Source organism: Colossoma macropomum, unplaced genomic scaffold (assembly GCF_904425465.1).
Source record: "Colossoma macropomum unplaced genomic scaffold, Colossoma_macropomum, whole genome shotgun sequence".
Lineage (NCBI taxonomy): Eukaryota > Metazoa > Chordata > Actinopteri > Characiformes > Serrasalmidae > Colossoma > Colossoma macropomum.
Window position 1 is genome coordinate 45,847,703 of NW_023494787.1, and position 23,043 is coordinate 45,870,745.

The 23,043-nt window shown below is 40.1% G+C and overlaps 1 protein-coding gene across 1 annotated transcript in view; it reads right to left on the reverse strand.

Annotated features, from left to right (window-relative positions):
• sh3bp5a (SH3-domain binding protein 5a (BTK-associated)) overlaps positions 1-22,545 on the reverse strand; it is a 35,300-nt gene extending 12,755 nt beyond the window's left edge. The window contains exons 1-3 of the mRNA XM_036567563.1: positions 22,241-22,545; positions 20,817-20,879; positions 15,490-15,618 (exon numbers count right to left, since the gene is read on the reverse strand). Coding sequence (XP_036423456.1) covers positions 15,490-15,618; positions 20,817-20,879; positions 22,241-22,321 — 273 coding nt within the window. The 5' untranslated portion in view covers positions 22,322-22,545. The remainder of the gene's footprint in view (positions 1-15,489; positions 15,619-20,816; positions 20,880-22,240) is intronic.
• Positions 22,546-23,043: the final 498 nt, after the last annotated feature.

The following is a 23,043-nucleotide window of genomic DNA, read 5'->3' on the forward strand; positions in this document are numbered from 1 at the left end:
TTTTCTACAATTTTAATGCACAATTCCTGTTTATTTACTGAGTTCAATGTATTGGAATGAAATAAAACATAAAATACACTGCAAAATATAGTATCTTGTCAAGTGAAATTAATTTCATTCTAGTTGATCTAATATTTCCCATTTTGAGATGGTTGTGCACTTGTTATAAGATTATCTAGCTTATTTCTAGACACTACCTGTTTTAAGTAATTTTATTAAGTAAAATTATCTCACTATACTGGCAGATAATTTTGCTGGTTTCAAGCACATTTCTTAAAACAATCAACATTATCTGCCAACATAGTGAGATACATAAATTTACTTAATAAAATCACTTACAACTGTTTGGAAATAAGTTAAATAAACTTAAATAAGCTAACAACAATCTCACCAGGAGAAATATTAGATTTATTGACTAGATTTAAGATCATTTTACTTGACACGACACCATTTTTTTCAGTGTATAAAATGTGACATTACTTTCGCACAGTTTTCTTTCAAAGTGTTAAACCGAGCAAATAAATAGTAACTGTGCATTAAAGTGTGCAGAAGTGTGTTCCATGTAGAGGAAGTGTTAACTTACTTTCACTTAGAAAATCAACAAAACAAAACACTTTTCTTTGTTTTCCGTTTTTCAAAATGATAAAACTTTCTGTTTATTTCCAGGCTTGAATGATAACTGAACAGGCTGTTACTGTGTATTTAAGAGTGATGTATGTAAATGAGCTCTGAACGGGGGCTAAACTGCTGTAGACTAATTGGTGGATATAGAGTGGGGAGCAAAAGTCTAACACCTCATGGATGTTTTTAAATAAAAAAAATTTAAAAAGAATTTAATATCTAAGATTTGCATGATTTCCAGATCACTATTCAAATTTAAGCACATTTGTGACTTTGACCATGTTAAGTCCTTTATATGAAAAGGTCAGATTTGTTTTTCAGTCTTATTCCTTTTGTTAAAGCGCATTTTCAGATGAATCTTAGGTGGATTTGATTTAATGTACCAAATCACAGTATCAAATACTAATAAATTCTGAAATGCAAATGTTGCAAAGATTCTGCTTTTCACTCAAATTATCATGCTGATAATAGAATTTAGACTATAAAGAATGCAAAACAGAAGCACTATTAAAATTACATGCAAAATAGAAGCATTTTCATTTTCACTTAAGATGTTTGGACCCCACTGTATGTTACTGTGTTGGTTTTTTTGTGACGTCACCAAAATAATGACGTGAAAACTGACTTTTTTGCACCTTTGTTTACACATATGGATTAAATGGACTACAATAAGAACGTTGTTTTGAAACGTTAACAATTTTTATATGCAACTTCAAAGACTTTTATTTTAAATTTAAAAATGCTGCTTTTTTTCTATAATAAGAGCCCTTTAAAGTGATACCTCAACAAACTATAAAACACCTACAAGGTTCCTATAGCTAACAAGTAATTCTATAAGCTACAAAACTGGACAAAGGTACTTTGCAGAGCTAAAAACAGTAGCAACAGCCATCTTAAAGCCTGAATTCTCCATTCTGTTGTCCATCATAGATAACAGAGTGTCACACAGTGTCAGAAACCACACACGCAAGTCTATTAGAGATTATTTTACACGTAATAATTTAGATGTTCAGTTTATAGGAGGCTAATTGGGGTATAAGCTTCTTGTTAACATTAACCTCGTAGCTCCATTTCAAAACTAAAGAAGTGAACTTCAGACCCCAAACAAGTGCTGGGTGGTCAGCATTTGGGGTAAAAGGGAAATTATGTATACATTTAAATTCTCGTCAAACTGTCGCTTTAAGAGAGTGAGCAAAGTAAACCATTAACGCAGCTGAATCATGCCAGTAGGATCCTGTTCAAGATAACTGCACCTCCAAGGTCAAAACTAACCACATACGGTGAAGGAGCGGCCTGAGAAAATCTATCCCACATGTTAACAGCTCTCTTCCCTCCCCTCCCTTCCCCCACCCAGCCCGGGATACAGAAGTGATGAGAAAAGCACATCTCCAGTACGGCGCTCTTCCTCAGATCTTCATAGCTGTTATGGGGAGAAAAAAATGGAAATTCAGACTCTGCTCTGCTTTTTTTGGACTGGGCTTGTTATTTTCTTCTCCTTAGTAATGGTAGAAACAGCACAGCAGGACTCGAAACGTAAGAGGTTCTCTAGCTCTCTGCATCCTGTGACCTACTTCAAGTGGCCTTGCTGAAGACAGACAGAAACCAAGGACCGATGTTTATTTTATGGAGATTGTTGGTTCTGCTTTAGAATGATGCTAATGTAGCCGCTGCATTGTGATTTCTATTTGTGTTTAACTCCTGACCTGCTAAAGCCTGTGACCCACTTCTGCTTGGCCCTCAGCGCTCAACATGAGTTCATTCACCCTCACAAAAAGAGGAAGTCGACCATCCTCTGCTTTTAAAAGCAGCAGAGAAAACCCCCATAATTAGTCACTGTCTAACACGACCTGCGGCGTAAAACTATGTTCAGCCACAACTTCCGCTACTCTTATGGGAAAATCATGTACAGTAAATTACGGATGGGGGAATATGGCAGAAATCTAGCAAAATTTGAATACTGAAGGAGTGATTAGTACATTGTTTGAGCTGTATTAAATAGAAAACGGTACAAAACCACAGTATGTGATGTTTCACCTTGGGAATTTCACTGGGTTTTTTGGTAAATACATGCTCATTCCAAATTTAAATTCTGCAACATGTTCCAAAAAAGTTGGGGCAAGGGCATGTTCACCACTGCGCTATATCACCTTTCCTTTTCACAGCATTTATAAATCATTTGGAGACTGAAGACACCAATTAATCCAGTTCGGAAAGTCTTTAACAATAACAATCTGGATGGTCCTTTTCTTCTTGGGCCTGCAGAACACGACATCTATTATTTCCATAGATCTGTAAGGTTGACCTATCAGACCACAGCACGTTTCCACTGTGCATCAGTCCATTTCAGATGAGCTTGAGCCCAGAGAAGTCGGCAGTGTTTCTGGATGTTGTTGATAAATGGCTTCCACTGTGCACAGTACAGTCTTACCTTGCATTTGTGGATGCAGAGATCTACGATGTTTATTGACAACAGTTTGTCCAAGTATTCCCAAGCCCGTGTGGTAATATCCATCACAGAAACATGCCAGTTTTTAATGCAGTGCTGTTTGAGCCATCAAATTTTGTGGACACTGAATATCTATGTTTTCTGTCAAACACAGGTCAAAGTACATTTCTAAATCACCATTTTCTGCTTTTATTTGCATTTTATCTACTGTCTCAACTTTTCTACAATTGAGTTTGTACATTTAGATATGCAAATGAGACATCATCTACATAAATATGCATACATTTGCATAGTATAATAACAAATATCTAACCTTTGGATGATGTTAGAATTAAAATGTTTATTTCACTGTGATGACACGCACCAGATGACTAATTTTACCTAACAGAGAATTGAAATTTTTTGATTATTGCTAAATCAAGAAAACACTGTTATTAAAAACATTTTTAGGTTATTCTGTCATACATTTTTAGGTTATTCTGTCTAGCATAAACCCAGCTGGGAATGATATATTAGGCAATCTTTCTGTAACACCCTTCAGAATGTGGTTAGGAATGAACATGTTTTTCCATGAATTAATGAATTTCGTGGATGCAGGTTTTCTAGAAGCTGAGATTATTGGTTCTGAATGATGATTCTCAAAAAAATGGGCCTCAAAACTGCACCAGCCAGTGAAATCTCACACAACATGCAGCATTTGTGTGAATGCTGTGATTAGTACAAAGGCAATATACACTTCTGGATATTCTAATTAGACGCACAGTGAGTGTGAACTGGTTGTTGATGTTTACAGGCTCACTTTAATTGGTCTTTATTTATGATCCAAGCAGTTGTTCAGTGCTCTAGAAATACTGACCACGCCCATCATATACTCAGAAAAGCATTTCATGACACAGTTTAGCACAAAAATGATAAAATATCATCAAATTGCCCACCCCTACGATAAATACTACAGTAACAGGAGTCTAATAAGTTACAGTATGCATAAAAAAAAGAATAGGTCACTGGTCGAATCAATGGCATCCTATGGTGCCCCGTATGTGGTCTCTCTACGTCTGCTTCAACTCCCCCTCCATTGTGACACACATGAAGGCCATTCACAGAAACACAAGGGAAACTGTGTACATTCATAGCGTGGCCACAACCAAGCCAATGAGATTCCACAGTCTCAGCTAAAGCTGCATTGTCTCCCATCTATCCCCCACCCTGTTAGATATGAGGGGTCTCAATGTGCTGTGAGTGAAGTGGGAGAACATGCTCAGTGGTCCTTATTAAATTTGTCAGAGCAAAACTGCTGACATGGGCTGCTGTGTAACACTGAATAGTGTTCTTACTCTGAGATGTTTCATAGCTGTAGCCCCTTGCCGAAAATTGCCTCATCACCCAAACGCAGTGGTTTGTGGCTGGTTTTTCTGCATGTCAGTCACACCAGTCTTTCCTGTCAAAGTAGGCCGACCATGTTTCTAGAGAAAATGCACCACGTTCTCTGACTACAGGTAGAAGCCTGGCTCGTGAGACTAAATTTAAAGCCACAATCAGGAAGTGACAACTCAAGCACGTCATTTCTAAATCTCTGAGAGGGTCGGTTGGTGACAAGCGCCTATTAAAATGAATCAAACAACCAAGAGGTGCATCAGAATCTGAACAAGACGGGTCCCGCATGTTCTGCAACATAAATTTTGAGGCTCATGCGGGTGGGTATTATGGTTTGATAGGTGGGGCAAGTTTAGGCAATTTTTGGCTCATTGTGGAAGCAGATGGAAGAGCAACAAATAAGCTAGAGGTGTGCTGCAGAGAAACACCTGTTGGCACTTACCACACACTCAGCACATATTATATCACTGCTGTCGGAAGAAAACCTCGTATCTCCATTTTTGTTGTTTTTCAGTTTTTGACAATGTAAAAATACCTGTTGCCCTTTACATTGTCTGTAAATTTCATGATAAATAGACCAAAAGAAACGGCCCAAAATGACCTGGAAAAAAATCTGGTTCCATTGACTTACATTGAGAGCAAAGTAGTTTTTTTCCTTCCCCTGTAAAGTTACCTTTTTGGAGATACGAGGTTTTCTTCCGACAACAGTGATATACCACTATACTATGCCAAAAAAATAGGCTTTTGAATCTGTGTCCTGGCAGCTTCTATCATTGGCTTTAATCTAATTCTGGCTGACTTGTAGATGCTTTGTAGCATAATCAGCTAATAACAATATATAATGTTGTTGTGGGTAAAACATCACTGCCAGTGACGGCGACAGTGATGCGCTGCTTATTGTGTGGTTCCCTGTGTGATGTCTTGTGGTTTCAGCCTAAACATAAACACTCACAAAATATTTATTTCTGTCTTCCAGCATTCAAATGTTTATTTTTGTATTTTCTGTACTGCTGTGGCACAAGGGTTGAGTGAGCATGCTCTGTGCCAGTGGTGGAAGCAGTGATCACAAAGGCAAAGTGCGGACAAGGACCACTGCCCAAAGTAGGTGGGTGCAAGCGGGCATGACATGGTTGTCACGACATGCTATAAATATGCCATAACCAAATACTGCCTATAAATCCCTTACTGTACCTTTAATACCGGGCCTTGTATCCACAGCAACAAACACAAACTGTGAACACGCTCAAGCTCAGTATGAATAATATGGCCCATGGAAAATTAGACGTGTCAGCATGCAAGTTGGGCAACACCAGACACACTGCAGAGTGAACTGAGGTGTTAGAATGGGGGTTATAAAGAACTGATGAATGTAGACTGTAAGTCTATGAAGATTCTGTTGAGTATATTTTCAGCTTTTCTTCCTGACACTGAAAAATGAATAAAATGTACTTTTGAGTGAACATTAATCGATAAGGGGTCATCTCTGACTTGCACAGTACTGTATTTAATGCACTCTGGAAGAGCAGCATGTTCAGGTGACGCCGAGTTACTGCACTAAAATATCTACACTTTATTCATTTTACTGAATTTGTAACCCTAAATTAATAAAAGTTATTAGGTTTTCTGTAATGCTAAGTGTGGATTAAGTCCCAGATTTTTTACAGCGTATCAAACAGCATCAGCACCAGCACTGACGAATATGATGAAAAATACCGGATATCCCAATTTTCCCAGAATTCCCATATCAGTTCATCTCTTACAAATCCCTGATTATATCTTAAAATGATTCATAGGTCAAACTCTGAATGTACTGAATAGCCAAAGATGCAATTTTTAAAAAAACACAACAAAAAACACTGCCATACAAACCTCTAACTGCATCTTTAATCTCTGCAAACTGTACCTTCCTGTGCCTTTCTTGTATCTGCAATATCAAACACAATCTATCATTGTGCTCAAGCTGCCCGTGAATATTACTGCACATGCAAAATTAGGCCTGTCAGCAAGCAAGCTGCACTGACACACTGCCGAGTGAACAATGAGTGTGTATCTATGGTGCAGAAGCACTACGAGCTTTAGTCATATGGAAAGAGACAGACGAGGCAGAGGAAGTCAATGGGTGGGGGTCTGACGGAGCAAGGTGACTTAGAGATGAAGGGGGAGTCTGTGAAGCATGGCACCAGCTGCATGACTGAAATAGCGAATGTGTGTTTTGTGGACTTCCCCTGACTTGCCAGTATGTGTGTGTGTGAGCGAACAGCTGGGCAGCAGTAGGAAACAGACCACGCTGATGATGGGCTGGATCTACAAGGGCACTCACGGTCTCACGGGACTAGGCGTGGTCTCATAATCGGCCCGTAATATCCTCTACCCTGTGCTCTTTTAAAGGGTACATATCGCTGCTGTCGGAAGAAAACTTCGTATCTCCATTTTTGTCGTTTTTCCGTTTTTGACGTAATTTGAAGATACCTGTTGTCCTTTATTTTGTATGTAAATTTCATGGTAAATGAACCAAAAGAAGTGGCCCAAAAAGTCTGGTTCCACTGACTTACGTTAAAATTAAGGTATGTTTTTTCCTTCCCCTGTAAAGTTACCATTTTGGAGATACGAGGTTTTCTTCCGACAACAGCGATGTACTACGCTTTTCATGCATTTTATTTTGGCCCTGAAGATTACTTAAGAGGTTTATGCACAGTGGTATGCAGAATTTTGGGGCACCCTGGTCGGACTATGTTTTGTTGATTTTCAACATGAAATGCAATCATTAGTTTAACGTTAATGTTAAACAGTACCTTATTTTTGCTGCACATAATGTGTTCCCTGAACACACAACATACATCTCCTATCTATTTTAAAGGAGTTTTCAACCACGCTAACTTAGGTAACATCCATGTGCTAGTGACAGGCTTGTTGTTCGTCACACAGGGTTGAGCATCGCCCCCTCCTCTGGGCGTCGGACAGATTTAGAAATGTTACACTCTGTAAGCTATCCCCTTCACATTTAGCCCAAAATTTCTTATGGTTGTCCCCAGATGTTCTCATTACACTATGGGCACCCAAACTGCTTTGCCTCCAGCAAATGGGTCACCCTTTTCGTTTCCAGTCGATAAGGAAAGTAAGGCTTTAGATTATCTGCTGGCCAGTCCAAACTCTCACAAACACAAACAGCAACAGGACCATGACCAGAGGGATGAGGAGTTTAGCTCTAAGCAGCTCACATGCTTATCCCGTCATATCTCATACAGCGCCTGTGAGCAGAGTCCACGTGCCACACAGCGCTGAACAGATGTCTCTTCACTGGCAGTCAGTTCCGGTCTGGTTTGTGCACAAGGCCGGCCTGTGCTGTGCCCGAGGAGGCATGCGTATGTGAGACAGGGTTAAATAAAGACTTACGGTATGCCAGCCTGCAAGAGGAACACAGGATGAACCGTTCTTTCCACAACTCTCCTGTTACTCTTTGGTGTGCATTATCAGACCACATGAAATGCTGAGATTAATCAGAAAACTCAGTAAACTCGTCAGTGATGAGTAAGCACGCTAACACTACAGCTCAGTGGAAAACAGATCACTTTTTTTTGTGTCGTTCTCAATCAGCCTTTCACTTCATCTCTCAAGCTGTCTTTCTGTAAATCTGTCGATCTATTTATCTGGCTGGCTTTCTGTCCGTCTGTCCGTGTGTCATTTGACTATTTGTATATCAATTTGTCTGTCCATCTGTCTTTTTGATACATATCAGTCAGTCTGTCTGTCTGCCTGTCTATGTCTCTGCCTGCCTGTAAATATATTTGTATATTTGTTGGTCGATCTGTCTATTTGTATGTCTATCTGTCAGTGTCTGCCTGCCTGTCTGTCTCTCTATCTATCAATTTGTAAATCAATGTGCATGGATATATGTCTGTCTGTCTATCTACTCATGTTTTCTATGTACCTGTCTGTGTCTGTCTGTCTGTCTGTCTGTCTGTCTATCTACCCATGTTTTCTATGTACCTGTCTGTCTGTCTGTCTGTCTATCTATCTATCTATCTATCTATTTATCTATCTATCTATCTATCTATCTATCTATCAGTGTCTGCCTGCCTGTCTGTCTCTCTATCTATCAATTTGTAAATCAATGTGCCTGGATATATGTCTGTCTGTCTATCTACCCATGTTTTCTATGTACCTGTCTGTCTGTCTGCCTGTCTGTCTATCTATCTGTCTGTCTGTCTGTCTATCTATCTGTCTGTCTGTCTGTCTATCTATCTATCTATCTATCTATCTATCTATCTAGCAGTGTCTGCCTGCCTGTCTGTCTCTCTATCTATCAATTTGTAAATCAATGTGCCTGGATATATGTCTGTCTGTCTATCTACCCATGTTTTCTATGTACCTGTCTGTGTCTGTCTGTCTGTCTGTCTGTCTATCTACCCATGTTTTCTATGTACCTGTCTGTCTGTCTGTCTGTCTGTCTATCTATCTATCTATCTATCTATCTATCTATCTATCAGTGTCTGCCTGCCTGTCTCTCTCTCAGTCTATCAATTTGTACATTAATCTGCCTGGCTATGTGTCTGTCTGTCTGTCTATCTACCCATGTTTTCTATGTACCTGTCTGTCTGCCTGTCTGTCTATCCATGTTTTCTATGTACCTGTCTGTGTCTGTCTGTCTGCCTGTCTGTCTGCCTGTCTGTCTGTCTATCTATCTATCTATCTATCTATCTATCTATCTATCAGTGTCTGCTTGTCTGTCTGTATCTTTATCTATCAATTTGTAAATCAATCTGCCTGGCTATATGTCTGTCTGTCTATCTACTCATGTTTTCTATGTACCTGTCTGTGTCTGTTGGTCTGTCTGTGATTGGCTAGACAGGAGGGGTTGGGGCTCGAGCCCCTCTCTGTGAGTGACAGCTGGCCATGTCGAGAACAGTTCATCCATCTGTCTATGTGTCTGTCTACCTGTCTGCCTGACCCACCAGACACAGTGGGGGTGTATGTGTGCCGCAGAGAGAGAGAGGGGCACAGAGGGGCAGTCAGACAGACAGGCAGGTGTCTGGGCCCTGTTTAGTGGGCATGTGATGACGGGGGGTCTTGAAAAGTCAACACAGGGCAGTCATATGAGACCCCACTCCCACCACACACACACTGAGCTTATTAGTTTATCAACACAAACAGCTGAGGACACGCTTCACCTCAAGGGAACATAAGAAGACTGACCGCTTGTCACCTTCACGCCTAACAGCCCGCAAATACAATTGGCACAAAAAAGCATGTGGCAAAGTGATAAATAAGGCTTCCAAAACATCATTAAAAATATTAAAATATATATACAATGTGCTTTTTGTATCTGCAAGAATCTATCCAATGTGTGATATTCGTTTCATAGCTTTATAATGAAATGAACTTATTTTTAAACAGGATATTCAATTTTACCTACCAGGAAATGTCAGGTGGTGCAACCAGATATTAATAAAAACATTATTCATGTCTATTTAAAACCTGTATAAACTATTTTTTGTCTTTGGACAAACATATAAACCTTGAAGTCCTTGAAAGGTCTGAATATATGAATATTTTTTCAAATACATAAATATTATTATAATATTAACAGATCTTCATTGTTTTTCTGGGGTCACACCACAAGACCTGGTAAACTAACCCAGCCTAACCAATGCCGCAAAAATTATCTTCTTTTTTTTCAATATTTTTGAAGGGGCTACTGATCTTGGCATTGCACCAAGAAAGTCACTTGGGGTCTTTTTTTATGATGCAATACCTGCCTACCCTTTCTTAGAAGCGTGTCCGAATAAAAGTCCTTCGCTGTCCTTCTGCCATGTGGCATTCGAGGAAATCAAAATTTGTGGGCAAAGGTTTTGCCATTAGTTGATTACTTTTAAAACTGCCCTCCTTTGCATAATTTATATGATTAAATGACCCTTTTTAACGGTTTATTTAATCTGGCATTTATGGTTGGACGGTCGCACCACGAGACATGTTTAGATTTTGGGTGCTGAAACTGAACTTTATTTTGAAGCATTTGAAAATGCATTCACATAAAGGAGGTATCGTATAATAATGTGATATATGACATAGATTTAGTCCATGATTTTATAGAAAACTAATGGACACGACAAATGCAAAGTTAACGTGTTACCTTGACACTAAGATTTACATATTACAGTCATTAAGACAGCTATACATGTTTTGGTGACATTGCTGTAACTAAGCACTTGGAATCCTAACCTGTACCTTCTGCTTGGAAACATTCTGTGTCTATTTGTGTATGTATTTGAGTGAGTGCAGCCCCCAATCCAGCCGAATTAAACGCTGTGCCAGCAATTTGCTGGCAGAACACTCCTTCGGCCTTCATCGGCTGCTGTTGGAGTTGTGAATTTTCCCTGCAGCCATCTCTGTTTTCTTGACACTTTCTACTTTTTCACAGGGAAAAATAGCACACGTGGCAACTAAGGTCACTCACTAATGTGAAAGACAGCTGCTGTTTACGTGCTTGTTTTTCCCCAGAGTTACACCCAATTGATCTGTTAAAAAAATAGATTAGCTAGGGCTCCAGGCAGTCTATTGCCTCACTTTTTGAGCAAACTCAACTAATTCAGTTCTGCAGTGCGGGCCTCGTTTGCAAATAGATCGTGTACCGGATTGAGATGCAGGCCGACGTATGAGAAAGTCTCTTATCAACCATGCTGTGTCTGACTCTCACAGATTAGCCAGAGAAGCTCTGCCTCACCCCACTTACACGCAGCAGCACAGACACTTCTGCTTCTGCTTATAGATATCTGTCACACTCTTTTACTTCATAAGCCATAGCTTCGTACTAGCGCTTTCAGTATTTGATGTTTATTTGATGTGGGATTAAAAAACACATACCCTACACAACATTTTGAGCTCTGCTTAGGGTGTCACTGTGGGTTTATGTACCTAAAACAGTCTTAATTCATTTTTACATGATCATCTCCAGCCTCTTTATCCCTTACAATTAAACAGGCCATTTTATTCACGTGCCTTTGAGACTGATATATGCAAATGTGTCCTGTTCCAACTGGCTGTCCTGCATTGCACAGTCTGGGCTGAAACACTCCTTATAACTTCAGAGTGACAAACTAGTATAGGAAGAATTAGTTTATATATGTAAATTGTTTGTTTTTTGTGACATCACTAACACAATGAGCTCAAAATGAGCTGTTTTTGCAGCTTAGTGTCTATTTCAAACACTTTAACTTTATAAAATTGAGGAAAATTTGGCAAAAAAAATCTAATTTCACATTTTCCCCATTACCTGAATACATCCAGTCAGCCGAGACATGTTTGACAAGTTTGCTTCTTCAGTGTAGCATTGGGTTCCTAAGGCTAATGTAGCTAATAAATAATGAAAGCCTATGCAGCACCAAGTAGCACTGTGCAAACTGCATGTCTACATCATCACTAGCCATCACAAACAGACTCTCTTATGCAGTTTCTGATGCTGATACATACTATTATGTACAAAGGTAAGCCTATTTGAGATTTCAAGCCAATGCAGTTGAAAACAAAGGCAAGCGATGACCTGCAGTGTGCACAATGCTAACTGATGGGCTGTAAGCTTCCCTGTTAGCTACATTAGCCTTATATCGTCAGAGCAGAACTGGAAAACCAATTTCAGACAGCAAATATTTCTTGAATATATTTGTGGTGAAGGAAAAATTGTATTGATTTTGTTTGATTTTTTCAAATAGTATCGCTTTAATGAGTTTTTGCTTTGATGAGTCTATTTGTCAGAACAAGAATCTTGTCTACGTCCTGATGGACTAACAGGAATCCTGATCTTCCAACTGGTTGTTAAAGGAGAATTTCACCAAATTTCAAAATTTTGACAATTAAATCATTAAGATGTAAACGAAGTCATTCAGAGTGGTTTGGTGTGAAATGCTCTGTTCTGGAGAAACTTACAGAGTCAGAACTGTTCACAGTGGTGGTGATAGGAACCAGACGTCTGAAGAGTTTAACGCCTCTAAAGTCTCCCTCACAGAAAATTGAAAATGACCGTAACTTTGTTATATTTTTGAGCAGGTTTAAGCCCAACAGGTATTTTTCAAAAATCAATGAATGGTGGAGAGGTATGTACAAGATGCAAAATAGTCCCCAAAGAAATCTTATATTTTCTGATTTATAGCTATTTTACTATTATCAGCATTACATATAAAAGCCTGGAAGACACGCATAGGTTAACTGGTCATTTTGGATAGTAAATACAATATTTGTGTTGAAAATATTTGTGTTAATATTGGTGGTGATAGGAACCAGATATCAGTAGTGGTTCCTATCACCACCACTGTAAAGAAATACAATATGTCAGTATGTCATATTGCAATATGTTTCTATACAATGAAGCATTTCACATCAACATTCTGACTTTGTTTACATCTCAATTCATCTTTAACAGGCCCAAACAGACCAACGAGCACTGCAGCTGACTGTAAACAGCAGGATTAAGAGATCACATATTACATGGTCAAAGAGAGCGTCTCACTGCATGCATTTATCTCCGAGAGGAATGTTGTGTATAGACTGGGGGCCTAGCTGCTTAACTGTTATCACAAGGTGATGATAATTGCAGTTTCATGGCTGCAGCCTCCAATCAGCTGTAATCCCAGCCTTCGCGCTACAGCCTCGCTAATTAGCTCCAGCGCTTTCCTATATATAGCGCTGTCGGCATGAAGTCACACGTACGCACACAATCCTGCACTGTGAGGAACAGAGGCTGATCCTTATTCGAAAAGAACTTTCTCGACTTGAGTCAGGGCAAAGCTGCTGGGCTGTGAAGAATCGCTCTGATCTATGAGCAGCTGTGCAGAAGAAGCTGCCCTCTTAAACATCCCTCCTTCTTCATGGGAACTGTACGGCCTGTTTGCCTACAAATGACTCTAGCACTGGTGCACACACAGCAACGTCATCTATTACTGGGAGCCTGAGTGCAGACGCTGTAGCGAGCGTGGGAAGGGAGAGGAGGGGAGAGAAGAGAAGGGAAGAGAGGAAAGTAAGGGTAGGGAGGGTATCTGAGGCTGCAAAGTGAAAGTAGAGCAAAGATTTAGTAAAAGTGCCATCTCAAAAAAATGTTTCCTGAGCAACCTCGTTTCGAAAAAGGAAGAAAAAGTGAAGTAAGGTTGCACAGAAGTGCTATACGTCGTTATTTTTGAATTCAGAAGTATGCAGTGGTTTTGTACCGCTGGAACGCACGGCTACTGCAATAGAACACAGCTTAACATAAGCTAAATGGCTCTCATGCTGCTAGAACATACACTCATTGTATTAGGTAGCAGATTAAATGGACTGGTTATTACACACCTGACAAAATGAGTGCCACTTCATAGTCTGAATAGCTGCTTAGCTTTGGGTCATTAGCTCTTTCCCTGGCGCTACAAAGCCTCTCACAGCCACCAAAAAAACTCCAAGTGCCTTTCTCCTTTTTAAAGCCTGCTGTCCTATGAGCTGTGATGACTGCATCTGCTGCGTTCCTTAACATTTGAAGAGGCCTATAAGTGTTTCCCAAAAAATTCCCACCAAGTAAGTTGCAGTGTCAATCCCAACCCTTTGTTTTTGCATTTTAAAAGCTGTTCTAGATGTAAAACCTCCAGAGATGTTTCCTCTCCTTATAAGCTTCAAATGTTCCCGTTTAAGCTAAACATACTGGGGGAAGCACATCAATGTTAGTCAAACATAAAAAAGAAAACCTCATAGAGGTGCTAGTGGAAATCTGCATTGTTGTAACAATGGATAAAAAGTTTTTTATACATTTAAAGGAACGATTTCTGGGAAAAATCAAAATAACACCATTTCCCTCACTCCAGATGTAGCTGATCAGCCAAGCAGGCGTTGGGTGACATTTAAAACACTGAAGGAAGCTGAAGTTACAAAGCATGACAGCGTTTATTTTTAGTTCCATGCACTCAAGCTAAACTTAAAGTAAAAGAAGCAGAAGGTGAAGAGCCGTGCTGTAGCTAAAACTAGGATTGCAGCGAGAACAAATACAGGCAGCTTCTGTTCTCTCAAACATGAAAAAAAGACTACTGGGGTGCATCTTAAAGAAACGTGAACCCCAGTTTCTAAACATATTTACAAGCTGTTCAGCAGTAAATTGGTCCTTTCTAATTCTCTCTCAGTTCTGTTTCCAAAGCGGCGATTATCATGTTTTACACATCGCCATCGGGTTACTTATCTATCATCAACGATGTCCGATGGCATCGCCATATCGCCCAGGCCTACAGCTGTTTAGTTCAGCGCTGGAGCTACAAGGCTAATGTGGCTAACATACACTAGCAGTCAACAGACCCCAAATGTTTCCATAAATACGCCCCAAATGATCTACCTGCAGCGTTCCTCGACACAGATTTCCCAGGAGGTCATACTGTGTCCTAAACCATATTGACAAGTTTGTGTGACCCATGAAGAGCTGGACGACGTTAGAGAGAGGTTTTGGGGACGTACTTACAGAAAAGATTTGGGTGACTATTGACTTCTAGTGTTAGCAACGTTAGCATCCTAAACTAGAGAAGCAAAATTTAGCCACCAAACATCTGGAAAATTGTGTAAATTCGATTTTTCGTTGAACCACTTCATTAAGAATGAAATGAAATGGTTGGCATGTGTTCATTTTCTCACTGGTCATAGGATATTCAAATACTACTTGTTTAACAAAATGTGGACAGAATAGGAAAAATGGATGAAAGAAAACTTTTCCTCTTTCACTGGCAGTGAAACATCAGGCTACTGCGCGTTTTAGCTCCTTCTTGACCGTCATTCACTTGCTTTGCTCACTTTTATTCATTTATTTACTTCTATCTATCTATCTATCTATCTATCTGTTCTCTTCCCCTAAGCTGATCTGCTAGGCCAAAACAACACTTCAACAACCAATACAGCCAACACTGTGGGACACACTGCACAAACTACAGGCAACGGTCAGTCACATTGCCACTAGTGGGCAATGACAGCCTGATAGCGTTTGACAGTGGACAGTCAGCTTGGTTTGTCAGAGCACCAGTTTGCAGTCTTGGACCCATTCCAAGAAGTGACCTTACCTGCCGAGCCACTCTCCGGGCTTCCCAGTACGGCTTGGAGTCCTCCACTGCTTTGCCAATCTTCTTGACCTGCTCATCCAGCTTGATCGTGGCCTCCACCAGGACAGCACGGAACCTCTGCCTGGAATCCTGACAACCAGAGTTGCAATTAGGTCTGATAGAAGCAACATGCACAAGAAAGTAGTGCACTGCAAACAGTTAGCCCATATACTCTATACAGTAAAGCCTCGGACCAGGGCTGCACACAGTGTTTGTTGATCATCACTGCAATACTGATATTGCCCAGAGCTGTAATATGCAAATGAGCTTCGAACCAATCACAAAATGACTTACAGGGGAGGTTCACATTTTTTCATCAGTGCATAATATAATTTATAATAATTACAGAATTGCAGGCCTTAAGGTTAATGAATGAATAATAAGCAAGAAATTTAAAATTTAAGGCGCTAATACATCACAAGGCATTTCGTACTCGCTATGTAACAACAGAATTACAATATGGTGCCTTGCATAATGAGAAACCTGAGATGGGCAGCTGGGTTACCAAACACAATAAAAGTAATATTGCATTAAATACAATGTGTAAACCAACCTTGAGCTTGAAGTATTTTTATGCTTTACTGTGACAGTTCCTTTGTGTTATAGCTACGCTCTGTGCCATCTGCTAAACGGTAGCCTTTAGGCGGCTGTAGTAGTCTTTCCATTATATTCATCTTTGCTCTCTCAGATATGAGTCTTTATCCTCCGAACATGTGATATTTGAGCATTAGTTAGCTGGAACCGAGTCTGCACTGTGGTGGATTCCACTTTTAACCTGCCAACTAAGCTAGTGTTAGCTTAGCCAAGGGGGCTACGGCTTAAAACACCACAGAACAGGTTTGATTGTTGGAATAGTACTACTAGCTAAGCTAACTAGGTGCAGCTAAGTAGGAGAGAGAAGCTGGCTGCACTTGTTTGAAAAAAAATGTAGAAACCATTAAAAGGTTCTCTTGTTTAACAAAATCCATTAATGGTATCTTGTGGTTTCCTGATGGGTTGATATCACAGTGTAAAAGATTGTAATGGTTTAGTATGTGCTCAGGGACTAATTCCAGTTTTCCAATTGATGGTTTCCTAATGGGATCTAAAGGTATACTACAAGAAACTGGTTGTCTCTAATGGTAACCATTAAACCAATCAGGTTTTAGTGCTAATGGTTCTAATTGTCTTTTTTCAAGAGGGTAGCATTAGCCTAGCTAGCAGGCTACACATTTAAACACCATAGATCATTTTGCTTGGCTTTGCTGGCGGTGAGCTCAGCAGTTAGCAAGCTACACTAACGTTAACCAGCTCCTCTCCTAGTTAGCAGCGCTGTTTAACATTTAGCAATCATTGCTAGATTGACGGTTTGACATTTATTGAATGGTGGATTGAAAATTGAGCACTGCTTTCATTTACTTAGCCACTTTGTAAGCGAACTGAACTTAAATGATTTATCTCAGTTTTGAAATAATACAGGACGCCGAGGCCCAACGCAGAACCAGCTAACAGCTACGTCATTAAGTCATCCCACTAAACGTTTCTGAGGCCCTGAGGCCAGTTAGCAAACCAGGACAACCATGCTGAGCACATTTCTGCAGACTCTGCATGGTTAATCAACTCCAGAGTCCAGTTCTGACTCTTGTGGTGTTTGTTCAGAAAAGCCTTATAGCGATTTACATTCTCCTCTCCTTCGAGCTATTCCGCCGCTCCTCGTCCTCCTACAGCAATCTGCAGAAATGAAACACTGCAATAATCGAGCTTTGTGCCCTCCTGAAAAGCGCTGCTTCAGCTAACTCAATTCAGCGCTAATCGAGTTAACAAGCAAGACACGCCCTGCTTCTCTACAGACAGAAAAAGCTCCTTCAGCAGAAAGGAACAAGCTCCTTTGTTGCGTAAAATGTATGCAGGGCTACGGATGTAGGACAAGTGGTGATTCCTGCATTAGTTGTAATGTTTTTGCGAAATTGTGCACTTTGGTCATGGTTCCCTTTTGCCCTTGAGAGACAGTTCACAGTGTTTGAAGGCCGGACACCACTGCCAGGTCGTGCCTCCGATTCGAGCGCAGTGACACCTACATCCTCCCTCACGGCATCCCCACGGCCGAACAGACGTCAGAGGGAGCCAGGCTTCCTCCGGCAGAACCCATTCTGGCGCTCTCGGGTGACTAATGGGCGTTCGACAACAGCGGCTGCGGAAAAGCCACATTTGTTGCGTAACTCTTCCCCCTAGCTGGTTAACTGAAGTGCGACACAACCTCCGGAGGCAATGTTTGGACAGGAGGCCTTTCTGAGAAAGAACAGGACTCTGTACCATGCTCTCTCTTTCACAAACGTACTCAAGGAATTTCTCTGTGTGGACTAAACTACTTTAGATACGGGATCTTAACTATTATTAGATTGCAGAAATATCACCAGACTGGATCTCCTCAAGAGATGTAAACAGCACCTCTGTTTTCCATAAACTCGAACCTGAATAACAAGCTTGTTCTGCAGGAATACAGAAAAAAGTGCTATATTGTTTCTGATGTATAACTAAAACACATGCATACGAATGCAAACGTTTGAACAACTATGGAGAAATTAGGCATTTTGTTGACATGAAAATACATCCTCAGAGAATAAACCAAGATATGGCATTTTTTCTGTAAATGTCAGTGTACAATGTTTTATTTATTTGCTTTTGCTATTTATTTATTTATTTTGAGTGCAAAAAATTGGAAAAAAATCAAATATAAAACTACATGGATACAAGAATACTTATTCCATGAGTCTCCTGTGTACAACTGAGGGAGCACTACTGACAAAAGCACATATTTGGCAATTAATGCCAAATATTGCAGAAAGCGCAGTGTATCTCATTATCTCGAAGTAATTTCCTGACTAGTGACATATAACATAATACAGGACAACAAACACAAAACACTGTCACTTTAACATGACAATAAGTTCATAACCAGTCAGTAAACATGCTACTTTTGCATTTTATGGAAAAAATATCCAGTATATAAGAATGTTTATATGTTTGTTTCTTTTATATTTTGTTCATTTTTAATAACGATTTCCATTGTCCTGATACAACAGCGTCGTCAGTCTAAAACAGGGGTCGGAAACCCAAATGTTAAGAACAGTCATTTTGTCCTTTCAGCAAAAATCAGATCATGTGCTAATGTCCTAGTACAGGCTAACAAATTTAATATAAACACACTTACTTTGCTCTGCTTTAAGCTTTGGCTATAGCCACTTTTCTCACATCTCCAGCAGGAAACTTTTCCTCAGAAGTAGAACAGTTTCTTGTAAAATGTCTCTCAATGAGGCGACTAACAAGTCACGAGGCTGAAGTCAGCTTCTCATTCATCAGCTTCTTATGGTGGAACGGGAAAATTCGAACGAGAAGCTGGCGATTGAGAAACTGACTTTGGCTTCGCAACTTTTTAGTGTTTCTCATTGCAGATTAAATGTATCAGGAAACCAGCTGGAGTGATTATAAATGCAAATAAGTCTCCAAATTATTGATGTTCGTCTTTCTCTGTGCCATTTTGTTAGTTACTACCTAGGCAATATTGTTGTCTGTGTTGCTATGGTGACCAACTGTCTGCGCGCCAACGTTCAGGGTTAAAGTGTGAATTAGCAGTTATACATTAACTCCAGCATTTAAGACCATTTATTGTTAAAACTGTGTTGAACGATCAGCAGAGCTTTATTTTACGGCAAAGGAGGATTATTTTAATTTTACCTACAAATCTAATTTTGCTGTGGAGCCGCAACAGGGCAGTAAAAGGGCCGCATGTCGCTGACCCCTGGTCTAAAGGTTTGGACATTTGCCAAGTAACAGCTGTAGCTGTGAATATTAGCTATGATCTCACTGAACTGTTTAAAGTTCATGTTTAGGGCCAAAAACCTATTCAAACTGATTCAAAAAGTGATGGACTATGATGCTGCATGAGAAAAAGCTACATTTTCTACAGTATACAGATGATCTAAAAATCAGGCTGAACAATCAGAGCTCTGTTGTCATGGTTTCAGCCCAAACAAACACGGCAGAGCACAAAAACTTCTATGAAAAGCAACAAGATGAACATAAAAATGCAGAATTAGTGCGAAGGACCTACTATATTAAAAATGTATCCCTAAAAAATGCACTTGGTATAAAACAGCCTTTATTTGTGCAACCTATGGAGCTCCTACACTTACACCTGCTTAAGGGGAGGTGTAAATATTTAACGACAACCAAGTTCAACATGAAAACTAGTTTGTGTAGCGCAATCCGTTTTAATTTACTATTGCATAAACCTGAAGCTTCTTTAAAACTAGCCCACTTTTTAACACTGTTTCTATCATTGGTTCTTTGTGTTTGTTTGCTTGGAAACCCTAAGTACTGCCAAACTGCCCTGTTATAAATGATAAAGTAATATCAGAAGCTAACCCAGAGGGTAATTATATGGTAATTATACTACTATCAGGAATTGCATGCTATAAATTAAGCGCTCTGTATTATTTTTGGTGACATTTCTTCAGACGATAATCGCTTGTTTAAATTTATATCATTACTAATAGCATACATAATATTTGTACATGTTTTGTGTACTTTAATATATCGCTGCTGTCGGAACACAACCTTGTATCTCCATTTTTGTGTTTCGTTTTTCAGTTTTTTGACATAATATGAAAATGCCTGTTGCCCTTTACATTATATGTAAATTTCATGATGAATGGACAAAAAGAAACGGCCCAAAATTACCTGAAAAAAGTCACCTGACTTACATTAAAAGTAAAGTGTGTTTTTTCCTTCTCCTGCAAAGTTACCATACAGATACAAGGTTTTGTTCTGAAAGCAGCGATATGCAAAAACGGGCTAACATTAGTAAAAATCTACTCTTTTTACACATATGAAGGAGCTCTTATGCAGAGAAAAAGTCCAACCCAAGAGTGAAAATTTAACAAACTGAGTGAGCCATTTATGAAAGCATGACTGCATAAACAAAACCCTGAAAAAGTAACTCATGTGACCAAACTGTCTTATTATTTCCTAAACCGTTTTTTTTAGAGCTAGAAATGACAGAGCAGCACCGGATTTCCAGACACACAGATAAATGATTTCCTCTTCTCGTTCAACACAAATTCAGAGAACGTCAGTCACGCATGACAAACTTTCTATAGGCCCGTCTGGGAAGGGGGGGGGGTGGGGGGGGGGGAAGGGCGGCGAGCTTTGAGGGAGGTTTTCCCTTCTGGAATCCTGGCTGCCACCACTGGATAAGAAACAATAACATGATAAACAAGGCACGCGGCCGAGAGGCAGGCCTGACCTACCTCCAGCTCTGTTTCCCATCTGTTGATGTCATCCGTAGACTGATTCAGCTTCTCCAGCTCTCCCTGCAGACGTGAGAGAGAAGGAATGAGACTTAGAAACTCTAGAAAAGAAAAACTCAAGAAAAACTCTTTCACAACGCGAGCCGAGCAGCAACATCTGGAAAGTATTAGAAAACTGAACCCAAGTAGAAATTTAAGCTCGGCTGTGGCTGTTTCACCTCAGCAAACGTCCCACTTAACATACTTCTGGCACTGCCTTTACATTTCGTTGAGGATGGTGGTTAAACGCCACAGGAATTTTTAAAGTAATGAAGGAATGTTGTTGTTTTCACAACAATAATACACTCTCCAAACTGCGTAAATGTGGTTTTCAGACACACCTCATGCTGAGTAAAAGATGGTGTTTGTACAGTTCATGGATAAATCTTTGGGGCTTTTCTTGAGTAACAGGGGAAATTCCAAAATTCTGGCACAATCAGATGTAAACAAAGTCATTTAGAGTGGTTTGATTTGAAATCTACCAACTTACCAAGTCAGAATCAGTGGCGGTGACAGGAACCGGACGTCGGAACAGGCAAAAAGCCCATAAAAGCTACCTCACAGTAAGTTATTACATGGAACGGTTATGCTATCCAGAGCCTGAGACGTTCTGTATGAAGGTTTTGGCCTAAAATGCTAAACAAAACTTTTCAGATTTACCACTATGTTACCACTGTCATCAAAGACATATGGAGGTTCACTGACTGTTTCGGACAGTAAAATGACTTCCATTTGAATAAAATGACTGTGATGGACACTGCGACCCCTGGTTCCTATCACCACCACTGCAAAGGAATACAAGCTGGTCAGTTTATCTACAAAGAACCATTCCATGTTCAAACAACCTGGCTGACTCTACACCTCAATGATTGAATCATGCAGGAATTTTGAAGATTCAGTAGAAGTCACCTTTAAGCAGCCTGCCCACATGAACCAAAACGCCCAAGCATGACCACCAATCACAAACATGGACAGTAAAGTGGGCATAATCTGAATGTAAACTAGGACGTCTAAGCTTATAAGGGTCCTTATCACAGTGTGACATTAATGAAAGCTTATCAGCTGCTGCAGAGTCTCCTTCACCTTCAAACCTTCAGCCTAAAGCCCTTTAACCAGAGGACCTGTTGAAGAACTGGTGACTGACTTCAGTGCAGGCTATGAAGTGTATATGACAGCATATAGCCTACATTTGTACACGTGCATATAGAAATGCATATATAAATGTGGACATACAGGCACGTTTAAAACTCCTCAGTGCAGCCTAGGTTACAGCACCATTCGCCAGCTTCTTGTTCGACTTTCCCGTTCCACCTTAAATGGTGCGGTAGTTTAAGGTGGAACGGGAAATTCGAAAAAATAAAAAGGAGAATCCACAGCGCCAGTACCTGAATTCTCGGGTCAACTTCTTCGTCCTCTGGAGATTCAGGCTCTTCGTCGGACTTATTTCCCTTATCTGAAGTCTCCATGTTGAGATTATATGTGCCGGTTTATTTAGAGGAAAAGCGGCGACGGGGAGTCACTCAGTCAGTCGGTCAGTCGGTCAGTTGTGTCCATCATAAACTCCTCAGCGCGGCTGACAGAAAAACGGAGGACACGTTACAGACTACAAGCAGCATTGTGACTCGGGCTGGTGAAAGGAACAGGCTAATCGCCCTCGTTGCTCAGTCTGAGGGAGGAGAGCAGAGCAGCGGAGGGGAAAGGTTCGGATCTCGGTCGCCCCCTGTGGCTGAAAGCCCCTCCAAACTGAATGCGTATTAATCCCCAGTAGTGGAGACAAAGCCATGTGGAAATGGCGGTATATGGAGCACAGATACATCCCAAATCCTTAGAAACCATTGTTCCTGATGGTTTTGTAATGTGTTTTTTTTTAATGGGTTGATATCACAGTGTAAAGGATCCTACTGGTTTAACAGGCGACCAATGGCTGATTCTAAACGGTTGCCTAATGGGATCTAAAGGTGTTCTACAGGAAACTAGTGGTCTCTATTGGAAGCCATTAAACCAAGTTTCATTAGAATTCAAGTAAATCCTAATTTCTAGTTTCTAATGGACCTTTTACAGCAGGGATGACATATATTAGCATTTCTGGATTGTTATTGTTATAACTAACGAGTTAACTATCTTGTGATCTTAAGATAATGAAGTTTTTATTTTAAGACTATGAGTTAACTATCTTGTGATCTCAAGA